The sequence below is a fragment of the Oryx dammah genome, unplaced genomic scaffold (genome assembly GCF_014754425.2).
Source record: "Oryx dammah isolate SB20612 unplaced genomic scaffold, SCBI_Odam_1.1 HiC_scaffold_12, whole genome shotgun sequence".
Classification (NCBI taxonomy): Eukaryota; Metazoa; Chordata; class Mammalia; order Artiodactyla; family Bovidae; genus Oryx; species Oryx dammah.
Window position 1 is genome coordinate 52,779,844 of NW_024070196.1, and position 23,285 is coordinate 52,803,128.

The 23,285-nt window shown below is 45.7% G+C and overlaps 2 protein-coding genes across 2 annotated transcripts in view; both read right to left on the bottom strand.

Moving 5' to 3' along the window:
* Window positions 1-4,983, bottom strand: part of CFAP251 (cilia and flagella associated protein 251) — an 86,746-nt gene extending 81,763 nt beyond the window's left edge. The window contains exons 1-5 of the mRNA XM_040251286.1: window positions 4,892-4,983; window positions 3,813-4,023; window positions 3,641-3,737; window positions 3,467-3,586; window positions 2,021-2,419 (exon numbers count right to left, since the gene is read on the bottom strand). Of these exons, the coding sequence (XP_040107220.1) occupies window positions 2,021-2,419; window positions 3,467-3,586; window positions 3,641-3,737; window positions 3,813-4,003 (807 nt within the window). The 5' untranslated portion in view covers window positions 4,004-4,023; window positions 4,892-4,983. The remainder of the gene's footprint in view (window positions 1-2,020; window positions 2,420-3,466; window positions 3,587-3,640; window positions 3,738-3,812; window positions 4,024-4,891) is intronic.
* A 966-nt stretch (window positions 4,984-5,949) lies between these two features.
* PSMD9 (proteasome 26S subunit, non-ATPase 9) lies at window positions 5,950-22,855 on the bottom strand. The gene is made up of 6 exons (XM_040250751.1): window positions 22,593-22,855; window positions 18,322-18,424; window positions 15,009-15,214; window positions 12,773-12,874; window positions 7,623-7,711; window positions 5,950-7,294 (listed from the first exon to the last, which is right to left on the bottom strand). The coding sequence occupies exons 1-6, from the start codon at window positions 22,728-22,730 to the stop codon at window positions 7,267-7,269; spliced, it is 666 nt and encodes a 221-aa protein (XP_040106685.1). The 5' UTR covers window positions 22,731-22,855; the 3' UTR covers window positions 5,950-7,266.
* Between the last annotated feature and the right edge of the window lie 430 nt (window positions 22,856-23,285).

The window sequence follows — 23,285 nt, forward strand, 5'->3', positions numbered from 1 at the left end:
AAAAGCATTTTACAGAGATGCAGAATATCCCACTGGTAAAAACAAAACTGACACACAAACTCATGTGTGTGTGTGTGCACGTGCGCACCGTCTGTGTGTATAGATACATATTTGTATATGTACCAGAAAAGTCTGGAAAGATACATGGTTATACCGAACTGCAACAGCAATCACCTCAGGAAAATGGTTTTGGGTGAGAGTGTATTAAAGAATAGGAATCTTTGCCATATATATATATATGCTTTTCTTTTTTAAATAAAAAGGAAATAAAGGGTGAATTTTTTTAAGAAAATAAATACAGACTATTTATTTATTTATTTGGCTGTACCAGGTCTTAGTTGTGGCACACAAGATCTTTGAGCTTAGGATCTTCAGTTGCAGCCTGTGGGATCTAGTTCCCTGACCAGGGATCGAACCCAGGCCCCTTGAATTGGGAGCACAATCTTAGCCACTGAACCTCTGTGCGTATATATATATATATATTTTTTTTTTTAAAAAGAGCACTTATTCATTTTAACAAAAAGAAGAAACAATAAAGGCAAAAGGAAAGGAAAAAGAAAGCGCCCTCAGAGAGCTAAGCAAACTTGCAAAGGGGGACAGCCTCTGCAAGTCTGGTTCCACAGCAAGCCCAAGGCTAACAGGGGCCCAGACCTGCGTGGTGGCTTTTGTCAAGTCCAAGGAGCGGGGGCCCTGGCACAAAGATCGCTTGCTCTCATCAGTGATATCACCTGATTTCTGGTTAGTCGGCTAAATAAGACCAATGTCCTCATGGGCTCTAAAAAACTCAAAGTTATTCTTTCTTTCAGACCAAGCAACTGCAAGCTTGAAGCTTTAACTCCACTGCTCAAAGCCAGCCACATCTACAGAATGGAGGCTGTCAGTTTCTCCGCACTTCCCCTCGGCATCCTTCCATTACCACCACCACCACCACCCATTCATCATCTGGTTGTTAACACTTGTCAAGTGCTCACTCTGTGTTAGGAACTGTATTAAGTATACACACTCCATCACTTACGAATCTTCCAAAGGCATGGATCTACAGTGGAGAGGTGGGGGGAGGATGAATCCCAGGAAACAATTTTCAGAAAGCAGCAGATGGAGGAAGAAGGGGGAAAAGAAACCTCCTCTTCCTTCTCTTGGCAAATGATAATATTTTTATTCCTCGCAGATGGCACCTCCCTGAAATGCTGTCAGCAGCAGCAAAGGCAGACTCCATTGGACCAACTGGTGCTTTTCCTGGTGGCTTTCATTTCTTCCAGACCTTTTGCTTATTGATCCATCTTGGGGTGGCTAGTTTTTAGGAAACTGTCATGGTTTGGGGAGCTGCTAAAAGGATCAAGCCAGTTACAGGAGAAGAGGTGAGAAGAGGAAGAGAAAGAGAAGAATTGGTGGCTGGAAGAGAAGTATCAGAATATCAAAGCGAGAGAGTGGGAAGGAAGAGAAACAGAGAGGGGGAGAGAGAGATTTTGAGTCTCCCGCAAGAAAATGACACCCTGGGCTTCCCTGGCAGTCCACTGGTTAAGGCTGCGTGCTTCCACTGCAGAGGGCATGGGTTCCATCCCTGGTCAAGGAACTCCCCACATGCCTCGAGGTGCGGCCAAAAAAAAAAAAAAAGAAAGAAAGAAAATAACACCCTATGCAACAGACAAACCGCTTGCGGAATTTCTTTGCCTGCAGAACAGCACTGCTATTGAACCCAGATGCAGCGCATTCTGTCACACACGTCCAGCCAGAGCTCTGAACTGAACTTTAAAAAGACCCAAGTCTATGATTAGCTTAAAATGGATCTTTCTGGTGGCATTTTTTCCATAGGCATAAAATTCCCCTATTTCAAAATACTCTCAAAGCACTGGGGGCCATTTGGCAGCTTAGATGGGAGGAGGGTTTGAGGGAGAATGGATTGAATGGCTGAGTCCCTTCGCTGTCCACCTAAAACTTTCACCCATTGTTAATCAGCTATACCCCAATACAAAAATAAAAAGTTTAAAAAAGTAAACACATAAAAGGACACCACACTTACCAAGGGGTACGTGTTGGTACTCTCCCTGCTTTGGAACAAAATGTCCTCGGTGGCGGTGGAGACCAGAGATGCCTTGGTGATCCTTGCTTTGGGCTGTGATTCTCTTTCACTTTTCTCGCTGATATATGATACCCTCTTTTCTTTTCTCCTTTCCCTCTTTTCCTGCTCCAAGTCTCCCCTTTCTGGTTCCAAGTCTCTCCCTTCTTCTTCTTCCAATTCGTCTTGAGGCCTCTGGTCGAGCTCGCCTGAAGGCTGCCTTTCCGGGAAACTAATCAGTGGTTCCCCAGAAGTGGTTACATCCAAATCCAGAAACTCTAATTGTGAGCCAGGGCTTCTTAGAAGCTCAAATGTTTCCAAAAGCTCTGATTGTAATGAATGCTTTGACTCGCTACCACTTTTCTTTAAAAAAAAAAAAGAAATAAAAAGGAGACTGTGATGCCAAATCCAGTACACGCTGCCACATGCCCTCATTTAGTCTCTTTTCTTTTCCTAATCAGCCAGTCTTAGTGTTAGCCTCACATCAGAACTATGAACTGCTTTAAAAGAGAGCCTGGGATGTTTTGTACTCAAATAACAGGAATCGTGGGTGTGTCAAGTTTATTCTCAGCTTACTAGCAGACCCACAACAGCAAAAGGATTCTTCTAAGTGGCCTCCAAAACCACCACAAAGTCACAGAGAGTCACTTCTCCTTGGGGCTTCCCAGGTGGCTTAGCAGGTAAAGAATCCACCTGCAATGCAGGAGATGCAGGAGACTTAGGTTTGATCCCTAAGTTGGGAAGATCCCATGGAGGAAGACACGGCAACCCACTCCAGTATTCTTGCCTGGGAAAGTCCACGGACAGAGGAGCCTGGCGGGCTACAGTCCACAGGGTCCCAGAGAGTCAGACACGACTGAAGCAACCGAGCACGCAGGCGCACACTTCTCCTTGGACCACAGCTGAGTTTTACAGGCCGACTCTGTTTAGATAAGCACACTCCAGCTAACCACTGTCCTTTAAGTCAGCTCTGGTACACACTTCCTCCAGGAAGATTTCCCTGGTCATCCTCTAAGCTGGGTTGTCAGCCTTTATATGGATACATATCTCTTATGCATCTCTCAATCACTCCACTTAGTTGTTTGTTTGTTTTAATATTTATTTGACTGTGCCAGGTCTTAGTTGCCATATATGGGATCTAATTCCCTGACCAGGGATCCAACCCAGGCCCCCTGCATTGGGAGCTCAGAATCTTAGCCACTGGAACACCAGGGAAGTCCCCTCACTCCACTTAGTTTTCTAACACTTGCTCTTTGGTTCTGGGTCTGCCTCCCTACACACCCTAGAGCTCCTTAAGAGAATGGGTTGTGTATTATCTGGTTTTATATTCCCATAGCCGGGCAGGTAAGTGGGTAACAAGCATGCGATTAATGATTAGGAATGAATGAACGAACGACAATTCCTACTTACTAGGGATGTTTCTGACAAGACTGTCTGGGAATCAGTCTGCGTAAATCTCTCCAAGCTGATCATGGACGTGGTGATTTCTTCGGGCTCCACTGTGCTTTCTTCCTGTGCTCCTGAGGCCTCCTCATCCGCCTCCAGTGCTTCTTCTTTGACAGCCTCCTTCCCAAATCCTTCCACCACTTCCTCTCCCTTCCCTGCCTCTTCCTCCTCATGCTCCTCTACTCTCTCCTCCCCTTCCCCTTCTTCCTCCTCCTCCCCCTCCTCCTTCCCTTCCCTGGCCTCCTCTTCCTCTTCTCTTATCTCCACCTCTCCTGCCTCCCCATCCTCTGCTTCTGCCTCTTCCCCAAACTCCCTCCCTTCTTCTTCTCCCTCCTCCTCCTCTGGAGACTCTCTCCATGCTAATGTGTTAACTTCTTTTAATTCCTGTTGCATATTTTCTAGCCATTCAAAATTTGGATATTCTTCATCTTCTTCTTCTTGCATTTCTATTTCTCCATATTCTTCTGTTTCTTCTAGTGGGTTTTCCTCTGCATCTGACATTCTTCTCTTTGGAGGTTTCCCTAAAGGAATTTTGAACATAATAATCAGCAGGGCCCTCTCTGTCCCACTTTGATTTCCTGGGCCACAAACATATCAATGAAATGGGCAATGCCAGCTCTGTCCCTTTCCATGAGAATGAGAAGAATGCCAGACTCCTGGGAAAGTTTGTCCAGAATCTTTAAAAATACTGATGCCCAACAGCCCTTCTCCCCCTGCCCCCGGGGATCCGTTCCTTTCTAGGAATAATTTTAGAGCCCTCTAACTCACTTTAAATATACTCATATTCCCACAGGCAGCAAAATGATAATCCAGGTATTGGCGACAATTCTAATCATATGAATCAAGGAAGAAGCAGGTGGTGGTAAAAAGTGTTGTCTTTTCAGTCAGCCTGTGCTGGCACTGAATCCCAGTTCTACCACTCAGTAGCTCTGTGACCTCGGGCAAGTCACTTTACCCCTCAGAGTCTAAATTTGCTCACTGGCAAAATGAAAATGATAACCCTACATTCTGGGGGTCTTGTGAAGATGAGGTGGCATACGTAAAATGCTCAGCAGAGCTGCAGCACAGAGGGCTTGAGAAATGGCAGCAGTCGTTTAGGAAGTTTAAAAGCATTTTAACGTATTCTCTCGTTTTTTCCTCATAGCAAACTTAAGAGTCTGAGGTGCTGAGAGGTGTAGTGACTTATTCAAGGTAAAACAGCAAGTAAGCAGCAAGGTGCGGGGGGGGGGGGAGGGGTGGAGTGCGGGGGAGCAGGTGTGGGGGCCCTTGGGGGCACAAAGCCCAGGCGCGGTGGAGGTCTCCCTGGAGCTGCCTCAGGCCGGGCCCAGGTGGGGTGAGCGCCCCCCGCCTTGCCGGGGACCCCGCTCCTGACTCACAGAGCGCACCCACCCTGGTCCTCAAAGGCCGGGGTCGTTCCGCTGTGTGAAGCCCTCTTCCCACCTGCGGCCGCTTTCTCCACAGGCTCCTTAGTTACAGTTGCCAACCAAGCCTCGTCTCCATGGTAACCGTTGCCGCCGCAGGCGACGCGCCGTAAAGCGAGAAGGCTGGACTGAGATCACGTGCCCAGAAAGCGGCGGGAGAGGGCCGAGCACGCCCCCTGGCGGTCGGTGGGGAGAGGTGCCGCGACTTGGCGCCCTGAAATTGGCTTTCCTCCTCTTCCCGCCCCCAACTTTTTCCCTTGGCGCCATCCACTGAGAAGCTGCATAGCCTAATCCTAGCAATTCTGACTTTCTGAAGGCTTGACAAAATTAAGTGAAGAAGTACGAACTGTTTGATAAAATTCTCTTTGTCAAAAGTAAACTGAATTTTCCGATCTCATTGATACAGCATACAGCTGTCCTCCAAGGCTCCTCACCCGGGGAACTACATGTGTAGATCATTTTAGCTGGCTGGGATGTGAAGTCGCTCAGTCGTGTCCGACTCTTAGCGACCCCATGGACTGCAGCCTACCAGGCTCCTCCGTCCATGGGATTTTCCAGGCAAGAGTACTGGAGTGGGTTGCCATTGCCTTCTCCGAAATATTACACAGGTTACATTATCTTGCGATTCTTATCACAAAATGTTTCTATCAAACCAGCGTGGTAAAATCCATTAGCATGATTCCACCTCAAAGCGACCCTCCACTAGCCCCTCACAAAAGACAGCCCGCCTGCATGTCCATCCTGAGGTTTCTGAAGGAAGGCATGAAGGACACAGCCAAAGGCACTGAGGCAGAAGACTCTGTCTTAGGAGGGCTGAATGCTTCTCCTGACCCCACCACACCCTCTTATCACAAGGCTGGTTGATAAGCCTGCCTGTGTGCTCAGTCCTATCCAACTCTTTGCAACCCCATGGACTGTAGCCTCCATCCTCTGCCCATGGAATTTTCCAGGCAAGAATACTGGAGTGAGTTGCCGTTTTCTACTCCAGGGGATCTTCAAACACACATCTCAAAAAGATAAAAGGGATTACTGGATGGGACAAACCGTGTTTATTATAGTCTAGGGTTTATAAAAAGAGATTGGAAAACACATGGAATTAGAAAAAACAATTTGAACAGCAAACACTGGTAAACACAGCACATCTATGACTACAAGGCAGGGAAATCCAAGTGGAAGTTTGGCTAGGGTACATGGTTTGAGGCATGTACTCAATAGGAGGTCTTTCCAGTTGAGCATGAGAGCCCATGGATAGGAACACACCCAGTACTGACTCCTGTCAGGACGACCTGGTATCTCTATCCAAGCCAAGCAAATCCAGTCCTGAGGAACCGGAGTATGTGTTCAGCAGAATGTGCCAATACCCTCTGAAACAGAAGGTGGTCTAGCAGAAACTATGGAGTCACAGCATTGTAATACGATGACGAGAGAAGGAAAGTAAAACAGGGAGTCACTGAGTATCACTTAAACTCACATCTCCATGTTCAAGGAAGAAAATAAAAGGCAGGCAGGAGGAATCAGCATTTTCAAGAAGCCAGGTCTGCACACCCTGCTGATTCTCAACAGTAATGTCAGCACACCTTAGGAGGTTCTAGTATGAAAAATCATTAGAGGCTAACTTGCAGGGTCTTTTATTCCAGAAAAGGACCTTTCTGCTCTCAGGTGGGTTATGGAAAGGAAGCTGACACCATACTGAGCTACCAGGTGTGCTTCCTGGCTTCCCTTAGAGGGAGCTGTGGCCCTGGAGATCCAAATGCTGAGGGTGCAATTTCTGTAGCCAGAGCAGCAGTGCTGCAATGCAAAAGCAGATGGTGCAGCCTGAGTGCTTAGAAACCTCATTCACTGAAGAATCATGTTCCAGAGATATTGTTAGTTAAACTCGGCACAACTGTTGATTTGTTCTGCCCAAATTTCTATGAGGAGGCTCTAACTCCTGTCTGAGCTTTGCTTTGAGAGGTTCATAGGAAATTCAACTGGGGTGATAACATGATCATATCAATACTGTAAAACTGGGTTTATTTGGGGAGAAATAAGATTTCTAGAAGAATAAAGTCACATCAGCACCTGCCAGAATAACTCCCACCCACTTCCTCACCATCCAGAAGAGTCTCATTTAGGGTCATGGCCTAACCTGCAAGAGATGCGAAACACAAATCAAGTTTTTAACAATGCCTTAATCCTGAGAGATTAAACTGAGAGGCCACAGCGTTTCCACCACCAGAAGTTCAGGCGTCCAGTGTCTTTGAAATCCTTGAGCTCCAGGCAGAGAAGAAGAGGAGGAAAAGCCCACTAGACCCACGTCTGGGGCAAAGGAAGATGCTTTGCTGTTCCATTCCTCAGGGACAGTCATCTTTGCAATGGAATGATGTTGCAGCTGGAAGGAAGAAAGGAAAGAAACAGTGGGTAAGTTTGGTGGCTCCGTTCAGGAAGATCAGAAGTGATCCCTTCTGAGCTTTTCACCTACGTGCTTTCTCATTCATTCAACACAAACACCCAGTTAATGAAAAACCCAGAGTGACCAGGGCTCCCTTCATCTCCACACCTGCAGTCTCAATCCTGCCAAAAAGATTCATCATGAGTTGCTACAGGTAATCTGGAAATTCTCTTCCTTCCCCAACGACCCCACCTCCTGCCTACAGCTTTATGTCTAACAAGCATGCAGCAGACACTGCAGTGTGAATCAATGGACACAGATACTTTACCCCAGCAGTCCTTTTCCCGCCCAGCGTGTTGGCACGAGTCTAAGCTGGTGTTTCTCCCCTCTGCGCATCACTGTCACATTCAGGGGCTTCTGAAAGGAAAATAAGCTCATTTTATGTTCAGCCTCCTTAGCATTCAAAGAGATTCAGGCTAGAAAGCTGAGATACTTGGGGGGAGGGGCGGGTTTTTTTTTTGTTTTTTTTGCCCACCAGATTGGTAAGGAGGCTTTAAAAAGATTTTTTTTTTCCCTTTTATTTATTTATTTGGCTGTGCCAAGTCTTAGTTGCAAGATGTGGGATCTAGTTGCCTGACCAGTGATTGAACCTGGGCCCCCTGTATTGGGAGTACAGAGTCTTAGCCACTGGACCACCAGGAAAGTCCCAGGATGCTTATTCTAAACATAATTTCTGCAACTGGCAAGAATGTGGGGGACTTGGCACTCTGGGGGGAGCCAATGGGGCTACAGATTTGGTACCATCCTCCTGGAGAAACATACCTCCCCAATAACAACAACAAAATCTTTCAAAGGTGCATACAAGATATCTTTTGCAAGAGTACAAGATGATAAAGAAACAAAGCATTCACCTCGGACTGTTTAAAAATTTCAAAAACTGAAAACACCCAAAATACCCCTCAATAAGGTATTGCTCAAATATAGAACAGTGAATAAGTAGATTTAGTAAAAATAAAACAAAACCAGCGAAGCATGAATCCATGAATATATGTCCTAAAAGGTCCCATGTGTTATAAATCAACTATATTCTTCAGGGACTTCCCTGGGGGTCCAGTGGTTAAGAATCTGCCTTACAATGCAGGGGACATGGGTTCAATCTCTGGTTGGGGGAAGCAAGTTCCCACATGCTGCATGGCAACCAAGGCTGCTCACTGCAACTACAGAGCCTGTGCTCAACAAAGTCCCCGTGTGCCACAACTAAGACCCCAGGCAGCTAAATAAATAATTTTAAAAAATAAATCACCTCTCCTTCAATTAAAAATAATAGAAATTTTGAGACTTCCCTGGTAGTCCAATGGTTAAGACTCCTCATTCCCAATGCAGGGAGCCTGGGTTCGATCCCTGGTCAGGGAACTAGATCCTACACGCCGCAACAAAGATCCCAGGTGGCCACAACTAAGACTCAGTGCAGCCAAATAAATACATATTTTTTAAAATAATAAAGTATACAATTCAGTGGATTTTAGTAAATTCAGAGATTGGTCCAACCATCACCACCTAATTTCAGAGTATTTCCGTCACCCAAAAAGAAACTCCGTGCCCATTAGCAACCACTCTCCAGTCCCTCCTCCCCAACCCCTGGAAACCACCTCTCTACTTTCTATCTCTATGGATTTGCCTCTTCTGAACATTTCATATAAATGGAATTTTAAAATATGTGGCATTTTGTGTTTGGCTTCTTTCACTTAGCACAAATTCTTTCAAGGATTGTTACTGTTACAAGATATCAGTACACCATTCTTTTTTTATGGTTGAATACACACTATTTTTATTATAAAGAAATATTGTTTTAAGATTTTTTTTCCTTTGAAAATACATGCATTTGATCCAGAAACTCACCTTTAAAAACTTATCTACAGAAACAGAGATTTGTCTACAAGGGTGTTAATTTCCAAGTTTTCATAAAATTGGAAACTCCCTAAATGTCTAACAATAGAATGCTATGGGGTTAAAAAAAGATTTATTTTTCCAATTCACAGAGCAGACCATGGAAACCCAGATCCATGATTCTCAAGCTGAGCTCTGGTTCTAGGACGACCCAGGGCCCTGAGAGTGTGATATTGCCCCCACCCCACCTCTAGCCCATCCCAGCAGTTCAACTTATCTGTTTGATATATTGGAATTTATATTCTTTAGAATGAAATTTCCTACAAAATGTTCAATAACTGACTTTATCAAAAAGGACTCATGCAGTATTATTAACTAGTCACCATGCTGTGCAATATGGAATATAATAATACTCTCTTGCATATTTGAAAGTTGCTAAGAGAGTAAATCTTAAAAGTGCACATCACAAAAAGAAAACCTTGTAACTACTATGTATGGTGACAGATGTTAACTAGACTTATTGTGGCAATCATTTTGCAATATATACAAACATTGAATTATTATGTTTTACACCTGAAAATAGTATTCATATGTTATAGTAAAAATAGTATTCATATAATGTTATACGTCAATTATGCCTCAGTGTTAACAAAAACAGATTTTTTAGCTATAAATAGCCTAAGACTATATTTAACTAGAAGAGACAGATTAGAAACCAGTAGCTATTATGAGTAACCACCAAAAACTGGAAACAACCTAAATGTCCCATGCTGGGAAAATGGATGAAGAGTCTGGGGGTCATTACACAACGGATTACTACTCAGTGGTGAAAAGGGATGAACTACAGATGCACATGCCAGCTTGGAAGAACCGCAGATGCAGGACGCTGGGTCAAAGTAGCCAGACTTACAGGACTTTTTTTCAGCCGTGCCACATGGCACACAGGGTCTCTGACCAGGGACTGAACCTGTACCCCGTGCAATGGAAGCAGACCAGGGACTGAACCTGCACCCCGTGCAATGGAAGCACATAGTCTTAACCACTAGATTGCCAGGGAAGTCCCTTAAAGGGCTTTACACCACGCAGTTTCACTTATACAACATTTTGGAAAAGGTAAAGCCACAGGAGTGGAGCACAGATCCGTGGTTTCCTGGGAAGCAGAGCAGGACAAATGGATTTGTTCTAGGAAACCCCAGAAAGGTTCTAAACAAACAGACCTGGGGATGAGGCATGGGGAGAAGTTAACTACAAAAGGATGAGGCCATTTTGGGTTGCAGAACTGCGATGTATCTTCATTTGGTGATATTTACATACACATACAGTTGTCAAAACTCACAGTACTACACACTGAAAAGGGTGAATTCTGCTGTGGGTATATCAGGCCTTAACTTAATCAAAGCATCCAGTAGCTCTGTATGCTAATGCACGAAGAACCTGTCCCTGGAAGGACACAGTTGGAAAGCAGCTGCCTTTGGAGGAAAGGAAATGAACCAGGAGGAGAGGGAGGTTTTTCATTATGTTTTTTCCTTCTGTTTTTGCCATTAGTTAAGTATTACCTCTTCCAGGAGGCAAAAAAAAAAAAAAAGGAGACATATTTACAACACAAACAGTAACAATGAGCCCAGACAACTACAAAGTTTAAAAGTATTGTTACGTGCAGCAAGGTACCCAAGAAACATGAGTAAACTCTCACACACTAGCAAGCTGGGGAGGTGGGGTGGGGAAGGAGTGAAAAACAGAGACTTTGGTAAAAATAACACAATGCATCATCTCTAGAAACCTCACTAAAATGGTGATGGGACAGTAAAGAGATGACAAAGGTATAATGCCACAGTGATACATAAATGCTTCTAAATTCTTTTCCTTAGAGTTACAGCCTAATTCCTTTCCTTTCGAGTGAGGACTGGACTTGCTTCTAACAAATAGAAGACAGTGGAATTGATAGTGTGAATCTTCAGAGGCTGAGTCAGAAGGTGCTGCTCTCGGCTCTCTGCTCTCACCTGGACTGCCCACTCTGGGAGAAGCCAGCCGCCATGCTGCGGGGGCACTCAGGCAGCACTGTGGAGGCCCACGTGCTGAGGAACTGAAGTCTCCGGCCAACAGCCATGTGAGTGAGGCACCTTGGACACAGATTTTCTAACCTCGGTCAAGCCCTCAGATGACGGCAACCTCTGCTTACATCTTGATCACAACCTGAGAGACCTTGAACCAAAACCACCCAGCTACACGACTCCTGGACACTGCCTGACCCCCATACTGTAGGAGCTAGCAGATGCTTGAAGCCTCAAGTTGCTGAAGTTTTGGGGTGATTTTTTTTCACTCACCAATACACCTTTTCTGGCAAAGGGTTAAAGGGAAGCAGAGCAGGACAAGTGGATTTGTTCTAGGAAACCCCAGAAAGGTTCTAAACAAACAGACCAAAGAAACAAAGAATCCCATGTATAAGAATCATATAACAGATGTGGCAAGTGGGTAAAGTGCTGCTTTTTCAATACACAATACTGGAACAACTACTATCCATTTGGGGAAAAAAAATAGGTCTGGGACCCTGCTTCACACCATTCACAAAAATTAATTTCAGATCAACTATGAATCCAACAGAAATGAAAACATATGTGCACACACAAACTTCTATAGAATGTTCACAGACGTGTTACTCTATAATAATACCCCCAAAGTGGAAACAACCTGAATATTCATCAACTAATGAATGGATAAATAAAGTATGGCCTATCCATACAATGGGATACTATTTGGTCATAAAAAGGAAGGAAGTATTGACATACGCTACAACATGGATGGATCTTGAAAACACTACACTCAATGATACATACATACCACTTAGTACATATGCAGGATATATCACAGTATATATGTGTGTATACATATATACAGTATAAATCACATACTGTATGATCCTGTTTACATGAAATATCCAGAATAAGCAAGACTGTAGAGACAAAGAGTAGTTTAGTGGCTGCCAGGGGTTGGTATGTATGGGGAAAATGGGAGTGACTGCTAATGGGAAAGAGGCTTTTTTCTGAGGTGATTGTAAAAAACAATAAATAAATACAAGTTTTAAAAATAAATAAAACTGGTTGTGGTGATGGATGCCCAACTCTATGAACAGACTAAAAATGAGTGAGTTATGCACTTTAAATGGGTGACCTGGAAGGTATGTAAACTGTACCTCATTAAAGAAAAGCTAAAAATAAACCAATAAAAGCACTAGAAGACTTTCTTTAAGGAGATACAAGCTATAAAGTGCAAAACTAATGAGTTTGACAAAAATTAAAATTATAAACTTCCACCCAAGTACAGACCGAATGAAGGTGCCAGTCAGTATGGAAATGAGGGCCTGACCTCTAGCAGGGCACCGACAGCAGCCGATTGCTTCTTGGCCCGATGCCTGCCAGAAATCAGGGGGATAAGCATTCTAGGCGGAGGGAACAGCCAAAGTAAAGCTCCTGTGCGGGAAGGACTGGGCTTGGGTGACAGCCCCCTGAGGGCAGCTGGCCCACACCCCAGCCACAGCTCCTGCCCCGGCAGTTCTGGGGTCACTGGCCAGACATCACATGGCCTCCAGCTCACCCCCTCACTGTGCTGGACCACACTGCCAATATTCTGCAGTGACTGGAAGTTCTGGGTGTTCACAGAGCCAAACTCCAGAATCTCATCATCCACTTGCAGACCCTAAAGAGAGAAGAGAAAACAGGAAGTCAGGAGAGAGCTTCAGTGTGCTTCACCCTCTCAGACAGACCTAACTTAATGCACGCATTTGCAGCGGGAATCTGCTGTATGGCACAGGGTGCTCAGCTCGGCAGTCTGTGGTGACCGAGAAGGGTGGGATGGGAGTTGGGGTGGGAGGCAGGCTGACGAGGGAGGCGATATATGCATACATATGGCTGATTTACTTCACTGTACAACAGAAACACAACACTGCAAAGCAATTATACTCTGATTTTTTTTTTTTTTAATGAGCATGTTTTCCACAGAGAAGAATGGCAGGCACGAAGCAAAGAGGTTAGGATTTAGATACATTGGGCAGGGAGGGGCAGCGCATAACTGGGCCAGTTCCTCCAGGGGTTCCTCCAGGCACAAAGTGAGCAAAAGGTGGCCGGTCAGGTCTGCCCAGTGCCTGGTGAAAGCTGGCAGTGGTGCGGACCTTGAAGAACACGAGGCAAAGCTCTCCGGTCCTGATCCTGGTCCTGACCCAGGTGCGGGGGCAAGGAGTGGCAGGCCAATCTGGCTTACTTTGTTCTGGAGTCAGCATTTAGACACATTTGCCCTAGAAGGCCTCATTCTAGCAGCCAGGGGCACAACGGTGACCCAGGACAAGAGTGACCCTCAAAACACAGATCACAGTTCCTCCATCCCTTCCACAAATATTTGTCACGGGTCGACGACAACTCTGTACCAGATGTTGTGTGCACTGCTGCTGCTGCTGCTAAGTCTCTTCAGTCGTGTCTGACTCTGGGCGACCCCATAGAGGGCAGCCCACCAGGCTCCACCGTCCATGGGATTTTCCAGGCAAGAACACTGGAGTGGGGTGCCATTGCCTTCTCCGTGTTGTGTGCACAGTGGTGGATAAAACATGTAACTCACAGTCTTACGATCACTAAAGATGACTGGCAGGGCCCAATTCTGCCTTCTAGAAGCTATTTGTCCTGGCAAAAAGTACTTCAGGGGTTTGAGGCTTTTCCCCATGGGTGAAATGGTACCTACTCCAGAGGCTGGCTGTGGGATTCAACATTAATTGCAGCTCTACATAAAAATCTGTACGTCATGTTCAGAGGCATTATTCATAATAGCCAGAAAATGGAAACGAATTGATGAATGCATAAACAAAGTGTGATCTATCCAGACACCATACTATACTCAGAAAAAGGAATGAACGTGAGAGAGAGAGAAATTGGGAGATTATATACAACTATATATAAAGTAGATAACTAATAAGAACCTGCTGTATAGCACAGGGAACTCTACTCAGTACTCTGTAATGGCCTATATGGGAAAAGAATCCAAAGAGGAGTGGATATATGTATATGTATAACTTCTTCACTTTGCTATATACCTGAAACTAACACAACACCATAAATCAACTATTCTCCAATAAAAAACTTTAGAAAATGAAAAAGGAATGAAGTTGACATACATGCTCCAACACGGACAGACCTTGAAAACACGATACTAAGAGGGAGAAGCCAGACACAGAGGACCACATATTGTATGATTCCATTCACTCGTATATGAAATGTCCAAAACAGGCAAATTCATAGAAACAGAAAGCAGACTGGTGGGAGCCAGGGGTTAAGGGAGGTGTTAATGCCTAATTGGTTTCTTTTCAGAACAATGAAAATACTCTAAAATCTGACTCCTAATTGTTAATACACCAAAAGCCACTCAATCACATATGTACCTTAAATGGATAAAAGTTACAGCGTGTGACCTATATCCCAATTAAAGCTGTTAAAACTTGTCAAAACACACCAGGCGAGCTCACTTGGCAGGACACGTGTTGCAAAGCAAGGGCTCAGTAAGTGGCAGCTATTGTTGTCACTCTCCTGCCTGTTACTCAACGCCCAGTGAAAAGCAGGCCCGGGAAGAGAGCCTCCTTCCCTCTTGGGACATCTATTGCCTTCCACCTTGTGGCCCAGGGTTTCCCTCATGGCTCCTTGAGTGGGCAGCACGGCCTAACTCCCGCTGGCCCTCCCTGGTGTCTGCTGCCCTGGAGAGAGTGTGGGTCTGTCTGTCCACAGCGGCCCAGCCTCAAGTCCACCTCAAGGCACCCTCAGGCTGGGGGCTCAGGGAGTCAGCCCTGGCTTACTGCGATGCTGGCTGGGGAGCCGGGGCTGACGCTGTTCACTTTGGCAAAGGCCTGAGCAGGGCTGAGGCCCTGGCTCTGGTCGCGGCTCAGGGCCTCCCTGTGGGCTTCGGCCAGGTCCCGGGCCTGCTTCTCCTTGTCGCGAGCATGCAGCTGGTGCAGGGCATCTTCCACCTGCTTCATCACCGCCTTGTGGTCATTCTGCAGGCCTGAAGGAGAGCATCGTATCAGGGGCCAAGAAAAGACAGCAGAGGACATGAGACATGCCCCCCACATTCATTCACTAAATATTTAATGAGTGCTTATTATATCCCAGAGGTTGAGCCAGACACTGAGGACTCATCTACAAACGAGACAGAGGCTGCCTTCATGAAACTTACAGTCCTGCAAGGAGAGCAGCCAAGGGATGAGTGATTATAATGACACCTGATGTCCACGATGCGGGCTGACCTGCCCATGGGCCCTGACCTGGCTCGTCTAGAAGATCAAGGAAGGCCTACCAAAGGTAGCACCAGTTCAGTGGAGGCCTGAAAGGTGAGCAGGAGGAGGGACTCGTCCAGCTGAATCCATGGCCACAAGCTCAAGTGTACACAAGGGGCAGCGCCATGAGCAAGCGACCAAGTGAAGCAGGCTGGAGCCAAGGAGGACCTCACTTTTCTCTTAATGCTTCCAGAAGATGCGCCATCTAGCAACACACGACTGGTGGTGCTTAGCATGGGAGAGGCAACAGTGAAAATAGCTGGAAACCGGAAGTTTGGGGATGAAGTCTTCTGAGTTTTTTTCAGTACTGCCAGTTAACTCAAAACGTGGGGAACAAAGTAAGTCAAGTAAGCTGTCTCTGCAGGCCAATCCAGCAGAGTGGCTGGGGTCTGGGTAACTTTTTTTTTTTTAACCTAAAGACAACTTATACCACAGCATGCTGCAGACAGAGTCAAGATTCACATAGGTAAAACAGAAGTCATCAAGGGGATAAAGTAGGACTTCCCTGGTGGGCCAGTGGTTAAGAACCCGCCTGCCAATGCCAGAGACACGGGTTTGATCCCTGGTCTGGGAAGATTCCACATGATGTGGGGCAATTAAGCCTGTCTGCCACAACTACTGAAGCCTAGCCCCTAGAGCCCATGCTCGGCAACAAGAGAAGCCACTGCAGTGAGAAGCCAGCACACTGCGGCAAAGAGGAGCCCTAGAGAAAGCCCAAGTGCAGCAGCAAAGGCACAGTGCAGCCCAAAATAAGCTAATAAAGCGGGAGAAGTAATGTAGATGATAAACTCCCTTCTATCTGATATGCCCTTGTTGTAGAAATCACTGGTTACCTAGCTGTGGCAGCATGAAAAGTGGCCCCAAGGAAGAATGTTCACATCCTAAATCCAGACCCTCTGAATGCTACTTGACATGGCAAGGGAGGCTGTACAGGTGGGATTAAGTTAAGGGCCCTGAGATGGGAGGCTATCCTGGATTATTCAAGGGGTAGCCCAGTGTGATCACAGGGGTCTTTATCAGTGAAAGAGGGAGGCAGGAGAATGAGAGAAAGATGTGATGACAGCCTCAGAAACTGGAGAGAAGTGACCAGTGGCTTTGAAGATGGAAAGGCTACAAGTGAAGGAAGGTGGGCAGCTGTTAGAGGCTGGAAAAGACAAAGAAATGAATTCTCTGGAGGGAACACAGCTCTGTTGACACCTTGATTTTAGTATAGTGAGACCCACGTGGACATCTCACTTCCAGAAATGTAAGATAATACATCTGTGACTTTTTTGTTTAAAATTTTTTTAAAAATGTGGGCCATTTTTAGTCTTAACTGAATTTGCTACAATATTGCTTCTGTTTTATGTTTTGGTTTTTTTTTTGGCCACAGGCGTGTGAGATTTTAGTTCCCTGACCAGGGATCAAACCCACACCCCCTGCACTGGAAGGGCAAAGTCTTAACCACTGGACCACTAGGTAAGTCCCAATTTGTGACATTTTAAACCACTAAGTCTGTAATGATTTGTTACAGCAGAAACAGAAGTCAAATAAACTACCCAACCTCTATTCACTCTCTCTGTTCCTTGATAATAAGCACATACATACATATACTATACTGTTGTTTAGGTGCTAAGTCACGCTCAACTCTTTGCAACCCCATGGACTATAACCTGCCAGCCTCCTCTGTCCATGGGATCTCTCAGGCAAGAATACTGGAGTGGGCTGCTATTTCCTTCTCTAGGGACACACTATATACACTTATATACATAAGATATTTTATTTAAGACAGGAATACGCCCATTGTGGGGTACATTTCTTGCAGGCAGGGGAGCCTATACGAGGAAAGCAGAAACTGATGCAGGACGTGGGCATGGGGCTTGCAGGACAGATCCTTAACAGGAGGTGTACCAGCTGGCATAGGAGCTTGTGTCCTTCCTACCTTCTTCCTCCCCTTTCTTCCCGCCTGCCACATGGATATGGTGACCCTGAAGATGGACAAGATTTCCTAAGGATGGCAGAGCCTGGGTTTCTGAAGACCAGCCCTGCACAGCCTACCTCCAAATGTCTTTACTGAGGGACTGAGCTATTTTCTGCTTGAGTCTCCATAGTCGGGTCACTATCATTAACAGCGAAACATACTTCCTCACATGTAACTGATCTGATTGGGATTGTAAGCCATAGCTGCCTTGGGTTTCTGTTGTTACTGCAATAAAAGTTTCCACAATGAAGCAAGGTTCCTAAATGCAAAATGAAAAATGAAACCACAGGAACTTCTCTGGAGGTCCAGTGGTTAAGACTCCATGCTTCCAAGGCAGGGAGCATGGGTTTGATCCCTGGTCAGGGAACTAAGATCCCACATGCCACATGGGGAGGCCAAAAAATAAAACAAACTTTTATTTTTTTTTTTATTATTTTTTTTTTTAGTAACAATTTTCTACTTTATTTCAGTACAATTTTCAACATACAGTCTACTATTTTTCAAGATATTTGAAGATTCAAAACAAAATTTCTCTAGACTACTTGCAAACAGTAAAATTTAAGTAAAATGCTTACATTCTTATTTGAAAACAAAAATCATGTAAAAAAAAAATGGTGGGTGCAAGTTCTGTTCTCTGTTGCAATCTTACTTACTTTTAAAAAAGGGATTTAAAAAAAAAGAAAAATGACACCATAAATATAGACCCCTAGAGTCTATCCCATCCCCATAGTTCTCAGTCCCTCCATGGGGACAAGGAGATGATCCCATCAAGGGAGAGGAGGGGGAAGCAGGTCATCTGGAATACTGGTGACTTCTTTGTGCCCGATACACCTCCTGCTGCAAGGTGGGGGAACATCCCCAGCCAGGGTCACTCACAGACTATGTTGTGCCTTGCAGTTCGGACTTGGTACAGGTCCACATCTGCCCGGGGGTAGCCCTCGCAGTCCACCAGTGGCTCGTTCATCCCGATGCCTTTTTGCTGCAGGGAAGAAACAAGGTCAGGAAGATTTTACACGTATGAAGTCCTCGAGCCCTCCTTCCCCTGACTCTGCTCCTCTGCAGTCGTGACAAAGGTGCCAGTGACCACGGCGGCCATGTATGGATCACTTCGCATGGACCGGGCCCTCTCCCACGCCCTCCTGCCACTGCCCTCGCAGGTGGGCACCACTGTTTAGCTGACTTTTGACAACACCAGTAATGCGTGGACCCACTCTCTTTTCTGACATTAGAGCAGTACAGATAAAACTAATGACTCCTTTGAGCATCACCCTCAAGGCCAGTTGCTACCTCAACTCCTCCAGAGCCTCCTTCCTATGGGCAGCTGACACCAGGCTGGTGACCTTGGAGGTTAGAGGAGGGTAAAAACCCCCAAGAGCACCCAGCTGAGGCAGGACTTTGGTTCTTCTGAAAATAAAGAGAGATCTGAAGGGACCTTCAAACAGGCCTTTCATCCCTGGAAGGATACACTGATATTACCAGTTGCCATCTGGGGTAGAGGAAAGGGGTGGCTGGTGACAGGGAAGGGAGAGAGACTTTCCATCTTATATCCTATTGTAAATGTTGAATTTTGACCCTGGCAATGTATTCCCTATTGAAAACAATACATCTGTTATAATCTTTTGTTTCTTTCAGCTTTGCTGCATGGCTTGTGGGATCTTAGTCCCTGATCAGGGGCTACACTCACGCCCTCGGCAGTGAAAGCACAGTTCTAACCACTGCATCACCAAGGAATTGCCATTTTCATATTTTAAATTTTAATTGCCATTTTCACATTTTTAAAGTCTTCTCCTACCTAAATCAGAGCATGGTGCACAACAGCAATGAATCATATTATATGACATACAGCTGGATTTTTGCAGACTTTGATTTCAAGTTCAATTCAGCTACATACAAGCTGGGTGTCCTTGGTTAATATGTTCACCTCTCTGGGCCTCAGCTTCCTCAATTATAAAATGGGAAAAATGACATTCACCTCACTTCACACCTGTTCCGAGAATTAACTAATTGACCTACGTAAGGTGCTTCCAGTACTCTTGCCTGGAGAATCCCAGGGACGGGGGAGCCTGGTGGGCTGCCGTCTATGGGGTCACACAGAGTCGGACACGACTGAAGTGACTTAGCAGCAGTAGCAGCAGGGTACTTAGCACAGTGCCAGATACAATCACAGAGTGGTGAATAGCAGCCCCCAAAAGATATGTCCCAATCCTAACCCCAAGAACCTGTGAACGTGACCTTATTTGGAAAAATGATCTTTGCAGATATAATTAAGTGAAGGATCGCAAGAGATCTTCCTGGATTTCAGGTGGCCCCTACATCCAATGATGGGTATCCTGATAAAAGAAAGGAGAGGGAGAGATGGGACAGAGAGATGCAGAGAGTAGGCCATGAAGACAGAGGCAGGGATTAGAATGACACTGCCACCAGCCAAGGATGGCCAGGAGCCACCAGAATTTAGGAGAGAGGCAGGGAATGGCTTCTCCCTCAGAGCTCCAGAAGGAATCAAACCTACCAACTCCTTGATTTCACACTGCTGGTCTCCACAACTAAGAGAGGATAAACTTCTGCTGTTTCAAGCCACCAAGTTTGTGATCATTTGTTATGGTGACCCCAGGAAATTAATACACACAGAAAGTAATAAATGAGGGCTGTAATGATCAGCACAGAGACCAACTGCTGAGTGTACACAGGTTCCAAGGGGAGGGATTCCATTCACGTCTCTCCCTTTCTTTCTGAAAGCCTGTGGGTTACACTTACTGTTTTCTGTTCATGGGGAAGGGGGTCTCGTATACTCCCTTAACTCAGGACTCTCTATGGATACAGTATAAATGTGCCAGGGGCTAAATATCTGTATCTGTCTCCTGTATGCTCACAATGATTAAGAGTTGACTGGCCTTCCTGATTGCAGTAAGGCAATACTGCATCAGAGACTGGTTTCCAACGTTGGGACCTGGGCCACTGGCAACTCATATACAAGGCATTTAATAACCCTGAATCTAAAATACTTATTCCCTTTCCAATTATCATCAACCCTCCAGTAGTCAAGGAAAAAGTGGTGTTGGTCTCCATATTATTTTCAGATCACTTGTTATATCTGGGCCTCTCCATTTTTAAAAACAACTTTATTCAGATATAATTCATACACTATGCAATCCACCCATTTAAAGTGTACAATTCTGAATTTCCCTGGCAGTCTGCTGCTGCTGCTGCTAAGTCGCTTCAGTTGTGTCCGACTCTGTGCGACCCCACAGATGGCAGCCCACCAGGCTCCCCGTCCCTGGGATTCTCCAGGCAAGAACACTGGAGTGGGTTGCCATTTTCTTCTCCAATGCATGAAAGTGAAAAGTGAAAGTGAAGTCACTCAGTCATGTCAGACTCTTAGCGACCCCATGGACTGCAGCCCACCAGGCTCCTCTGTCCATGGGATTTTCCAGGCAAGAGTACTGGAGTGGGGTGCCATTGTGGTTAAGAATTCTGTGCTTCCACTGCAGGGAGCACAGTTTCCATCGTTGGTCAAGTAACTAAGATCATGCTGCGTGGTACAGCCAAGTAAATAAATGTACCATTCAGTGGTTTTTAGAATATTCATAGAATTATGAAATCATCACCACAATCAATTTTAAAACACTTCCACCACCCTCCAAAAAGAAACTCTGACCCACTAGCAGCCACTTCCATCTCCCCCTCCCCTCAGCCCCTGGCAACCACGAATCTACCTTCTGTCCATGAATTTGCCTATTCTAGATATTTCATATAAATGGAATCATAAAATGTGTGGTCTTTTGTGATGAATTTCTTTCACTTAGCTTTCAAGGTTCATGATCTTTTGTAGCATATGTAGCACTTCACTGTTTTTTATTTAAGTAATATCCCATTGTATGGACAGACCACATTTCATTATCCATTCATCAGGTGACAGATAAATGGATAGATCACCTTTTGGGGGGATCACTTTCATTATTTCATATTTAAGGAAAGAGATTCTTATGTTTTCATATGCTGTGAAGTTACAAAATTTCCTTTAAAAATAAAATTAAGTAAAAAAAAATGGGTTAACTTAAAGGAAAATAACAAGGGAGTAACAGTACAGGAGGTATACAGACACAGCATCCTGCCTGCAGTAGAAAAATAACTAAGGTGTGAGAAACCACTTGAAAGCACATATTCTGGATTCCCTAGGCATAAGATCTAAATCTCACCCTGTGACTTCCCCTTTCTGAACCCCAGAGTAACATACCAACTTCACAGAGCAGTTAAGAGGATTCCAGGATATAGCATACACATAAACCACCTCAATTCAGGCACACAGTCAGCACCCAGTAAAAGGGTACCCTGGCCTCCACATGATACTTCGTCTTATAACCATCACCTATACTGCACTTCATCCACCCTGTATAGAATGTAATTCATTTACTCTTCCTCGGCAAATTGATTTATGGTTTTACGCTAGGTGGCTTAAGAAAAACTGTATCCGTTTCGGAGCCAGAGAGACCTGAGACGTAACCCCATCACAGCCACTTCCGACGTACAGGACCCTAGGGAAGGGTTTGTCCCACTCTTGGCCCCAGTTTCCTCCTTATACAGTAAGGATAATAAGCCTTTCCTGTTATGTTCTTACACCAGTGGCATCAGCGTCGCTGGGAATTTGCAGAAATGCAGTAGCTGTTCCCACACACCCGTGCATCATCAGAACCTGAATTTTAACAAGATCGCCAGGTGATTCGCGTCCACATTAAAGTTTAAGAAGCTCTAAGGTAAAGTGGTTACAGCCCATCTGGTAACTGTACGACTGATGACAGAGATGATTATCACCCTGCCTCTGCAAATCCCCCCGAAAGAGGCGGACACGACTGAGCGACTGAACTGAACTGTGACTTCAGGCAGGTTTAAGTACTGTCTGTTTCTCCATCCCTAAAATGGGGGAAATAATAGAACTCACCTCAAAAGATTGTTGGGAGGATTAAATGCGTTAACCAAAGTCAAGCGTTTAACACAGCTCCCAGTGAGGGCTCCATAAATGCTTGCTAGAACATCGATTCGAATCCTTCCCAGTTATTCACGTTACTTGCCTCACTGCCCGGCCTGGGGCCGCGTCAGGAATGCGTTGCGGGGCCTCCCAACCCGCCCGGGAGCCCAGTTCCCACACTCACGGTCTCCAGCACTTCATAATTGGCTTTGATCTGGGCCTCGATCTCCTCCTTGCGCCGTATCAGTTCCTGAATGTCGCTGATAGTTACACCACTGGCCTCCGAGGAGCCCCCACTCTGACTCCCTGCCTTCTCCGACATTGTGCACGTCTACCCCGGACCTGGACCAGCCGGTCTCCCGACCGCGGACGCCCGAGGAAACTGTAGCTACGGCTCCGTGCGCGGGCCAAAACACCTCGGCTGTTCGCGGGAGCCCGGAAAAGTAAAAGGTGTGGTTTTGTCTGTGGGGCGTGGTCACCGGAAGCCACACCCTGCTGGAACACGTGGTCCTGTGGTAACTCAGCGGGAGATAAGAGGACGGATGGATTCCCAGTCCCACCGAAGCGCTCGCCCAGATCAGGGCATGATGAACTCTCTCTAGTTGACTCACTTTCTTTTCTCATTCATTCAGCTATGTATTGAGTGCCTTCTGTATGCATGAGGCAGCGCACTGTGCGTGGCGCTCCATTTCAGCTCTGCATCTGCACAGTCCTTGAGGGTTTACAAAATACTCAGATTCCTGGTTTTACAAAGCCTATAAGCTTGGGTTCAAATCCCAGCTCTTGCCTCTTACTGCCAGTAGTGGCCTAGATAAATCACTTCACTGAGCCTCCGTTTCCTCATCCGGGAGTTGGTTGGCTATTGATAGCAATGACA